General features: G+C 44.2%; 2 protein-coding genes across 2 annotated transcripts; both read right to left on the reverse strand.

Moving 5' to 3' along the window:
• PCDHB16 (protocadherin beta 16) lies at positions 1,143–4,000 on the reverse strand. Its single transcript, XM_018050251.1, has one exon. It carries the CDS (start codon positions 3,582–3,584, stop codon positions 1,194–1,196), a length of 2,391 nt encoding a protein of 796 aa, XP_017905740.1. The 5' UTR covers positions 3,585–4,000; the 3' UTR covers positions 1,143–1,193.
• LOC102190128 (protocadherin beta-13-like) lies at positions 7,475–10,026 on the reverse strand. The gene is given in 2 exon segments (XM_018050252.1): positions 7,475–7,513; positions 7,515–10,026. Coding segments are annotated over 2 exon segments (2,352 nt in total). The 5' UTR covers positions 9,843–10,026; the 3' UTR covers positions 7,475–7,489.

Here is an 11,336-nt window from a genome sequence, read left to right on the forward strand (position 1 = left end):
GGGATCTAATTTCATACACAAAATAAAAAGTAGACCACACTAATGCCTGTCCTAACTACTGAAAATAAGAACAGCATTATAAACTCTGCCTCACAGAGAATTTTGTCCAAGGCCCTAATATCTAGGGGGAAATCTCTGTTTTCCTCAACAGTAAGCAAGATATACAGATTAAACTGAGAAATATTGTACAAGGAAAGGGATAGATACTGTCCGAAACACTCAAATTGTTCAATATAAAAGCCATAGAATATAAACCGCTGCTTGATGACTTCTGTTTTTCAACTGAATGGGACTGCATTGTTAGCCCCCCAAAATTTAACAGGAATATCTGATTTTTTCATACAAAATTAAAAGCAACAAACTATTAAACATTTCTATGTGATACTATAGAATAATATTTTTGCTTTTTTGTTTACAAACATACATATATATGCACACTCAATATCCTAAAATCATGTTTCTTATTTTCAGATAAGAGACATCACACAATGGAAATACTATATTTTAAATAAGTAAATGTCAATACAGAGAGAATGTTTTAAAAATTAACATAGTTTAAGAAAATTGCTATAATGAAAATATAGATTGACAAGTCACCCAAAATACCAGTTTTGAAAAAAAAATAAAAGAATATCAAATAGTAAACATACAGATCCCATGCAGATTATCTTAGTAACTGAAGAAGTATTAAGAACTGACATTTAAAATGTAAACACAAAGTCAATAAAGATACATAAGTGGAGAAAATGTGGTAATACCAACTTTGACGATAAAGCCTATTTCACTCGTTGGGATTCTGGTGAGAAATGCTTCACTGAACTGAACTATGAATAAAAGGAAACTTGTGAAGTTAAAGTTGGAAATTGAGGATAAACACAACAGAGAAAATTAAATACTACCTTATTGGTGGGGGCAATATTTTAAACAAAAAATAGAGGTAGAAAATGTCTTTATTAAATAAGTTCCTATTAGGGGACTTCCCTGGTGCCTCAGACGGTAAAGCGTCAGTGTACAATGCAGGAGACCCAGGTTCGATCCCTGGGTCGGGAAGATCCCCTGGAGAAGGAAATGGCAATGCACTCCAGTACTATTGCCTTGAAAATCCTGTGAACAGAGCAGCCTGGTAAGCTACAGTCCATGGGGTCACAAAGAGTCGGACACGACTGAGCGACTTCACTTTCACTTATCAATTATTAAATTCCAACGATACCCTGAAAGGAGGGATTTTCTTCGACTTCCCTGACTATGCCCTTGGATGAGAAATTGGGGAGAATCGGCTTTAAGAATTTGAACTCATTCGTTCCAGTCCCTCCCATCAGACACACCTCGTACTGGTAGCTCTGCGACAGGGTCCCCGTGCCGCTGACGTCCACCAGGTGGCCCGGGAAGTGGCCCTCGGGCACCGGGCGGCGACCCGCCGAGCCCGCCCCGCCCCTCCTGCACAGCCGCACCGCCACGAACACCAGCACCGAGAAGAGGAAGAGCGACGACACCGACGCCAAGGCCACCACCAGGTAGACGGTGAGCGGGTCGGCCGGCGCCGCGGCCGCCGCTTCCGCTTCCGGGGGCGGCAGGTAGGGCTGCGAGAAGCCGTCCACCAGCAGCACGTGCAGCGTGACGCTGGCCGACAGCGGCGGCTCGCCGTTGTCCTTGACCAGCACCACCAGCCGCTGCTTGGGCGCGTCGCGCTCGCTCAGCAGCCGCGCCGTGCGCACCTCGCCGTTGTGCGCCCACACGCCGAACAGCCCGGGCTCCGTGGCCTTGAGCAGCTGGTACGACAGCCAGGCGTTCTGGCCCGCGTCGCCGTCCACCGCCACCACCTTGGTCACCAGGTAGCCCGGCTCGGCCGCCCTGGGCACCAGCTCGGTGCAGGGCGCCGAGGCGTTCTGCAGCGGGTAGAGCACGAAGGGCGCGTTGTCGTTGGCGTCCGCCACGAGCACGCGCACCAGCGCCTGGCTGCTGAGCGCCGGCGAGCCGCGGTCGGTGGCGCCCACGCGGAACTCGAAGGCTCGCAGGGCCTCGTAGTCCAAGGACGTGAGGGCGAAGAGGTGGCCGTTGTCGGGATTGATGGACACGAGGGAGGCGAGGGGCAGGAGCGGGTCCGGGGGCGGCAGCAGCGAGTAGGTGACCTGGGCGTTGGCGCCGGCGTCTGTGTCTGTGGCGCTGACGCTGCCGATGTGTAGGGCGGGGCTGTTGTTCTCTCGGACCCACAGGGTGTAGGAGGTCTGGGTGAAGGCGGGGGCGTTGTCGTTGACGTCGGCCACCAGCACGGTTATGTTGTGCTCGGTTTTCAGTCTGGGGGTTCCCATGTCTGTGACCGTGATGGTGATGTTGTACTCGGCTCTTTCCTCTCTGTCCAGTGTTCTGTCCGTTACTAAGGTGTAGAAGTTCTTTACTGAAGGTTTTAGAAGAAAAGGAAGATCATCTTGGATGGAGGAAGTTGTTTTCCCATTGTCCCCAGAGTCAGGATCTGAAACACTGAAAACAGCAACTGCAATTTCAGGGGAGTTCTCTGGGATGGAGCTGGTAAGTGCAGATACTGTCACTTCCGGAGGATTGTCATTCACATCCACTACTTGCAGGAGAAGAGTGCATTTTCCTGACAGGCCGCCCCCATCAGTGGCCTTGACGTCCACTTCATAAGAGAGAACTGTTTCAAAATCTATTTGTTTTCTCAGTCGAATTTCGCCTGTCTCTGGATTTACCTCCAAAGTTTTACTAATATCTTCAGAAGGCTGAAAGAATGTGTATGATATTTTCCCATAGAGTCCACTGTCTACATCAATGGCAGAAACAGTGACAACCAGGGAGCCTACGGGGCTGTTTTCAGGAATATGCACCTCGTAGAGCAACTGCTGAAACTGAGGGGCGTTATCGTTGATGTCCACCACTTCAATGCGAACCTGGGCTGTCCCATACCTTGGTGGAGAGCCGCCATCCAGCGCTGTCAGCGTTAATGAGATTTCGGGCTCCTCCTCCCGATCCAGCTCTTTGTCCAACACCAGCTCAGGGTATTTTCTGCCATCGCTGCGATTGTGGGTTATAACCCGGAAATGGAAGTTGGGGCTGATTGTATAGTTCTGAATATTGTTGCTGCCTACATCCAAGTCCAGAGCATTACTCAGAGGGAATGCAGTTCCTGTAGGACTGTTTTCCGGTATTTTTAGAATAATTTCTCTTTCATTGAACACAGGGGAATGGTCATTGATGTCCTTCACCCTCAGTTCTGCCTGGAATATCTCTAAAGGTTTTTCCATTAATACTTGGAAATGTAGTATGCAAGGCTCAGTTGTACCACATAGCTCCTCTCGATCTAGCTTCTCATTTAGGAGCAAATCCCCCGTCTGAACCTTGAGCTGCAAATGCTCTTTGTTCCCCTGGTAAATGATCCGGACCGCTCGAGTAGCCATCTCTGCCAACCCCAACTCCAGGTCTTTTGCTAAATTTGCCACAAAGGAGCCTTTCTCTGTTTCTTCTACTACTGAATAGGGCCCCAAATCAGCACTCCCCCAAGACATGCTCAGGCAAACAAAGAAAACTAGGACTTGCCTTTGTCTGCGATTGTGCATCGGTCCAGTCTCCATTGCTGTTTCCTGACAACTGGGTTCACAGGAGCTTCATATATGCCCAAGATCCTGGTAGCCCGAGCAGGTCAGAGCTTTGTCACGAAATATAGTTTTAGGTTTCACACTCACTTTCGCTCTGGCTGAGAAAGCTATTCTTCAGGCAGTTTCCAGGCAGTGTGAAACGAGCTGGATACTGGAGCTAGTGTTTTTAAGGCAAGTCTCTTTTTTATCACCTTAACCTGCAGCGCCACCATGCGTTCTGCCTCATCTTTACTGGTTTAACACTGAATGCACAGTTCTCCTAAATGTACCAAATAGGTTGTCAACTGTGTTCTTTAGTTTAAAACACTAAGTTCTATTTCCATATGGCTTTTATGAGTTCAGGAAGAGCTGTGTTGTTGCACAGAAGTACAAAGAGCAAACCTTCATTTATGTTAATGTTCAGAGTTAATGATTAAATAAAATTAATTACCATTTAAGCTAAAAAGAATATACACTTTAGTACATCATTTTCATGGTAAATATTATAGAATTATAAATGAGTAGACATTGAAAAATTGCAATTAATTGTTTCTAAAGAGAGTATTTTACCAATGCCTTATTAAAGAATTACTTTTTCATTCCAGCACCAAAGTCTGAGGACAGTGAGTTTTCAAAACTTGTATGTTTCATGGGTTTCCAAAAGTTTCATGTTCCAAAACTTCCCCAAAAGGGAGTCTAATAGTTATTAGGCCTGCCATGTTTTTGGATTTTAAAAAAAATTAATGAGAATGATTTGTTTTATTCCTTTTTAAAAACAGCTTTAATGAGATGTAATTCACATACCATAAAATTATACATTCAGAATGTATAATTCAATGGCTTTTAGTATATTCACATCCACAACCATAGTCAATTTTAGAACATTTTCTACCTCAAACCCAAACCCTTTAGTTCAGATTTTCCAGTTTTATAATTAAAATTGAATTTTGGTAAAGATTCATAATATATTTATAAACTCAGTGTTTTTGTTTAACTATCTTTAGAAGTTTGTCTAATACTTTGTCTAAGGTTAAAGGATCTAATCAATAATGTCTAAACTCCTGTCACAAAGGTCTTTGTATGCCTTTCTTTGGCCATAGGTGGTACTGCCAGACTGGATAATTTTCTTTCAAGCAGCCAATGGTAAGCAGAATAATGGCCACCTACCCAAAGATACCCATGCCCTAATTCCCAAAATCTGTAATAATGTTACCTTACATGTCAAAAGAGAATTCATAGATATAATTAAATTGAGGACCCTGTGAAGGAGAGGTTATCTTGGATTATCTGGATTATCTACAGATAGAACATTTCCTGGCTATGATCAAGGGAGATATGATTATAGAAGAACTGGAGTAAGGGACAGAGTGTTGCTGGCTTTGAATGTAGATGCAAGAGACCATGAGTCAAGTAATATAGGCAGCATCTAAAAGCTGGAAAAGACCAAGAAATTAATTCTCCTCTAGAGCCACCAGAAAGATGTATCCCTGCTAACATCCTAAATTTAGCCCAGTCAGACTCATGTCAGACATCACACCTACAGAACTATATAGTAGTACATTTTTATTGTTTGGAGCAACTATGTTTGTGGTAATTTTTAATAGTAGCAATACAAAACTAATACACATAAACATGAATTTTCATGCACCCAGCATCTAAGTCAGCAAAAATTCATCACTCTACAAGAATAGCATTATCAGAGCAAATGCTGAAGAATGTCTGATTCAGCTCTTGTGATCCATTTTTTCAAAATAGTCATTTATGACCCTCTAAATCTTTTTTCAGTATAATTTTTTAAAGAGATGTTGTCAAAGCCATATGGTTAATTTTAATAGAAAATTACTAGAGCCTATTGGCTCTATTAACATTCCAGAATCTCTAAATTGTTTAGTGATAAAAATTCTGCCACATAATTGCTCATACTTTTCTGAAATTAGTTATTTCTTTCAGAAGTAATACTAGAATAGCTACTGCTTCTAAACAAATAGTCAGCTAATGTGAATATAGTATTTTAATCTGAGTAAGGAACTTACAAATTGTGTATAATAAACTTTTAAAAAAAGAATATGTATATTAGGATTGACAGAAAAAGACTGAAGAAATAGTACAAAAATACAATCATAGGGTTAATTCTACTCTCTATTCAGAGCATTCATTTCTGCAGTAATGAATGTGATATGTTGAGAAGGTACAGGAATATAATCAGACTGATTGGATCATGATGAAGGTCAACTGTGGTATCTGACCCAGCTTACTTAGGTCAATGCTGCTATAAGAACTTTGGGTTTATTGGTTCAGAGCAGTGTGATCTTTGGTACAGAACCAAAATCAAGGAATAGACTAAAAGTTAGATTTCTACATGTGAGTTCAGTTCATGAAAAAGAATTTCACCTTCTCAGTTTCGAAGACAGTGCTACCAGTTAGTGCTTGCCAGGATAGCATCTGGGTTAAGAACTGGGGTACTCAATTCAAGGAGACTTAGAATATATTTCACATTTTTTTCATTTATTACTTCCAAATTGTGTGCAAGTAAAAGAGGAGATAATATGTCAACTTCCTTAGGGTTTGGCAGAGGATTATAAAGATAATGAACATAAAGCACTCCTCACTCTAAATTAGTGATCAAGAAAAAATGACAAAGATCAGTTATATCAAATTCTCTTACACTTAAGAGTTGTGCATTCTACTGTATTATATAATATTTTAACACACTATCTTACTGTGAGAGCATTAGGATTGGATTCTACTGGAGGTAGCACAAAACTAAAATAGAGGCTTAAATGAGATAGAAATCCCTTTATTTCCCAAGTAAAAAAAGTTCAGAAGTAGGCAATTCAGGGATGACATGATGACTGATTATCAGGGATCCTCATATCTTTAGAGTTTATGCTACACTGACTGTCTTGAACCATTATTTCCATCTTTAGTTTTGCTTTATGGCTCAATATGACATATTCCAAATGTTACTCACACATTTCAAGTAGCAGAGGCAGAGAAAGACAAAAGGGACCCCCCGCAGTCACTTCCCAGATGAATCACCTTGGTTTTAAAGGCCTTTCTGAAACTCTCTTAGAACATTCTCATATACATTTCTTTGACAGTAACCTAGTCAAATGCTTTATTATAGCTGCCAAGAAGGTTGGGAAAATGTTTTCTTTTAACTAAGTACACTAATGTTCTAAATGAAATTTGGGGATCTGTTACTAAAGAAGAAAAGATGAATAGAGTTTAAGTGGCTACTGCATACTCTGTCATAGATGATCAATGTTTCTTAAGTGGGAAAAGCCAGTTTCCTGCTATGCCCTTTCATCTCACTGGATAAACAGTGTAGCTCTTTCTCCCCTTTTAACACTAGTGAAACTAAATGAAAAGCAAATAAAACAATTATATTAAAACTAACATTGGTATATTAATGAAACACAATTAGTATAACATTTTAAGAGAAAATATGATCAAAGTGCTGTGACAGCAGAATAAAGCAAGAACCAGATTCTCACTGTATCAGTTCTCTCTCCTTTCATATTAGTCATGGCTCAATGTGTTAGTATGGTAGTGCTCTTAATAATTACTTGTTAAACTATGCAGAAAAAGTTAAGCGAATACAACTGATAATAATTTCCCATTTTTTTTCTTTATATAGGTCTAAGCTATGCCAGAACAAGGGTTTGTACAGCTATTGACTTCATTGTTTTCAGGCAACATTTAGGACCATTAATCTTGTTACAGTAATAAGAAAGATACCATTTTTAAAAACAAATTTTGGAAGTCAGTTTAGTGTTTTAAAGGTTCATGGTAAGTTGCCAGAAAAACCTTTAACCATCATCAATTTAAACTATTTGGAATATTAAAAACAACTATTGTCACTGAATACTGAAACTAAACTCTTCCCTAAAATTGGGGATTCATTTCTGGCCCGGGGAAATGGCTCTGAAAGTTGGGTACAACTGGCTTCAGGAATTTGAACTCGCCGGTCCCGGTACCTCCAGTCAGACACACCTCGTACTGGTAGCTCTGCGACAGGGTCCCCGTGCCGCTGACGTCCACCAGGTGGCCCGGGAAGTGGCCCTCGGGCACCGGGCAGCGACCCGCCGAGCCCGCCCCGCCCCTCCTGCACAGCCGCACCGCCACGAACACCAGCACCGAGAAGAGGAAGAGCGACGACACCGACGCCAAGGCCACCACCAGGTAGACGGTGAGCGGGTCGGCCGGCGCCGCGGCCGCCGCTTCCGCTTCCGGGGGCGGCAGGTAGGGCTGCGAGAAGCCGTCCACCAGCAGCACGTGCAGCGTGACGCTGGCCGACAGCGGCGGCTCGCCGTTGTCCTTGACCAGCACCACCAGCCGCTGCTTGGGCGCGTCGCGCTCGCTCAGCAGCCGCGCCGTGCGCACCTCGCCGTTGTGCGCCCACACGCCGAACAGCCCGGGCTCCGTGGCCTTGAGCAGCTGGTACGACAGCCAGGCGTTCTGGCCCGCGTCGCCGTCCACCGCCACCACCTTGGTCACCAGGTAGCCCGGCTCGGCCGCCCTGGGCACCAGCTCGGTGCAGGGCGCCGAGGCGTTCTGCAGCGGGTAGAGCACGAAGGGCGCGTTGTCGTTGGCGTCCGCCACGAGCACGCGCACCAGCGCCTGGCTGCTGAGCGCCGGCGAGCCGCGGTCGGTGGCGCCCACGTGGAACTCGAAGGCCCGCAGGGCTTCGTAGTCCAGGGACGTGAGGGCGAAGAGGTGGCCGTTGTCGGGATTGATGGACACGAGGGAGGCGAGGGGCAGGAGCGGGTCGGGGGGCGGCAGCAGCGAGTAGGTGACCTGGGCGTTGGCACCCGCGTCTGTGTCTGTGGCGCTGACGCTGCCGATGTGCAGGGCGGGGCTGTTGTTCTCTCGGACCCACAGGGTGTAGGAGGTCTGGGTGAAGGCGGGGGCGTTGTCGTTGACGTCGGCCACCAGCACGGTTATGTTGTGCTCGGTTTTCAGTCTGGGTGCCCCCAAGTCTGTGACAGTGATGGTGATGTTGTATTCGGCTCTGGTCTCTCTGTCTAGCGGTCGCTCTGTTACTAGGGTGTAAAAATTTTCCATGGAAGATTTCAGCAAAAACGGTAGATCGTACTGAATGGAGCAGCTTACTTTCCCATTCTCTTCAGAGTCAAGATCTGAAACACTGAAAACTGCAACCACAGTCTCAGGCAAGTTCTCAGGGATCTGTCCAGTAAATGCAGACATGGTGACTTCTGGGGCATTGTCGTTCACATCCACCACTTGAACCAGAACGGTGCATTTTCCAGAAAGGCTTCCAGGATCGCTGGCCTCGATACTGACCTCATAGGACTGAGTTTTTTCGAAATCAAGTTGTTTTTTCAGTCGAATTTCTCCAGTCATGGCATTGATCTCAAAGGTTTTGCTGATGTCTTCTGAAGCCTGGGAAAATGAATAGGAAATCTCTCCATTGACTCCTATGTCTACATCGGTAGCAGAGACTTTGACAACAAGAAACCCTTTGGGGCTGTCCTCAGGGATCTTTACTCTGTAGAAAGGCTGCTCAAATTCAGGGGCGTTGTCGTTGATGTCCACGACTTCTATGTATACGTGAGCGGTGCCAGACCGTGGTGGAGAACCACCATCCTGAGCAGTGAGGGTTAACCTGAGCTCAGCTTCCTCCTCGCGATCCAGTACTTTGTCCAGCACAAGTTCCGGATATTTTCTGCCATCGCTGCGTTTGCGAGTGAGGACCCGAAAATAGGAGTTGGGACTGATTATATAATTTTCAACATTATTTTGGCCTACATCCATGTCCTGAGCATTCTTTAGAGGAAATGTAGTGCCAGGAAGACTGTTCTCTGATATTTTTAACAACATATCTCCGTCCATGAACACAGGAGTATGGTCATTTATGTCTATTACCTGTAGCTCAGCTTGAAAAAACTCTAAGGGATTCTCTAGTAAAACCTGGAAACGCAGCGCACATGGCTCTGTCTGACCACACAGTTCCTCGCGGTCCAGTTTCTTATTTAGCAGTAAATCCCCAGACTCCTGATCCAGCTGCAAATACAGTTTGTTCCCTTTGGAAATGACCCTTGCTCCCCGCCTGAAGAGTTCCCCCTGCCCCAGACCCAGGTCTTTTGCTAAATTGGTTACGAAAGAGCTCCCCTCTGCTTCCTCCTCCACAGAATAACGCCTAAATTCAAAGCCGGCCAGAGCTAAGTGTAAGAAGAGAAAGAAGAAAAAGACTTGCCTTTGTTTGCAAACGAGCTTTCTGCTGGCCTCCATTGTTCTTGCCCGGTATAGCCTCTGGCGAGGATGGTTCCGCGGAGCTGTAAAGGCCTCAATGTCTTGTGGTTTACCTCAGAAATATTTCCGTGAGAAGCCCTTTACGGAAGATCTAGTCCTACTGTGACATCCAAGCTTCCCGTGGGCTTCCAGGCTCTGCTTACGAGTTCTGCCTTTAATAGAACCGCAGCTGCGATTTAGGTTTGTACATACCTTCTTATCCTGCAGCGCCACCACGCGTCCTCAGAGGAACTTGTATTTTCCGGGTTGAAATGGATGCAGTGTTCCCAGCTTTGTTTTTTTTTTTTTTTTTTTTTTTTTAATTTTGGCCGTGCTGCATTGCTTCTGGGATCTGTGTTCCCTGACCAGGGACTGAACCCATGTCACTTCAGTGAAAGCAAGGAATCGTGACTACTAGACCACCAGGGAACTCCCCACTGTTCCCAACTCTTGACAGTATTATGTATCACCGATATATCTAAGGTTCAGTTCAGTTCAGTCACTCAGTCATGTCCGACTCTTCGACCCAATGGACTGCAGCACGCCAGGCCTACCTTAGAATACTGTTTTTACTATTTCCCACCCTAAGGTTCAGACAGTTGTCTGAGGGCGATACAGGAGAAATGATAGTACACTGACTATTTTCAATAATGCTAATTGAGTTTGGAGCAAAAGCAAATATGTGACAGTCTGACAAGGAAGACTGTGCAGAAATTTAAATGTATATGGTAACACAGAAAACTTCGAGAACTGGACACTTTTATTGCCATGAACTATGGGAATAATTAATAGCTATAAACCTTGGACACATTATTTAACCAGTGCCTCCGTTTCCTCTTCTGTCTAATGTGACAATATTAAAGGTACTTACACCTTGGGCTGCCCTGAGTTCCTCACTTTACAGATGAGGAAACTGAGACAGAAAGAAATTAACCTTATACACACATACACCAGGCATGTTTTTTGATGCCATCAGGTAGCTCAGTTTGCATTAGTCCATTGCCATGACTAGAAAAACAAGATTCACATGGCAGAGGAATTCATGAGCAGCATTATTTAAGATAGACGTTACCATATCAAATGATGAAACAAAAAGGCTGGAGAGTTTGTTTAGTAGAGGTATAATCTGATCATATCTATGAGTCTGTATCTCAGAAGTGTTCTAGTTTCCATTCCACTTCTTACAGTGTCAGTTTTTTCCATTTTTTTTAAAAGTTAGGGGATAATTACAATATTGCGATTTTTTTTGCCATCAATATGAATAAACATTAAGTATACATATGTCCCCCTTTTCTTGAATGTCCCTCCTACCTCCTCCCCTTCTGGGTTTTCATAGAGCACTGACTTGTTCTCTACGCCATACATCGAGAATTTCCCACTATCTATTTCACATATAATATATACGTTTCAATGCTATCCTCTCAAATCATCCCACTCTTTACTTCCCCTACTGTGTCCAAAAATCTTTACAGTGTCCATTTAAGAAAATCTTTT

Source organism: Capra hircus, chromosome 7, assembly GCF_001704415.2.
Source record: "Capra hircus breed San Clemente chromosome 7, ASM170441v1, whole genome shotgun sequence".
Lineage (NCBI taxonomy): Eukaryota > Metazoa > Chordata > Mammalia > Artiodactyla > Bovidae > Capra > Capra hircus.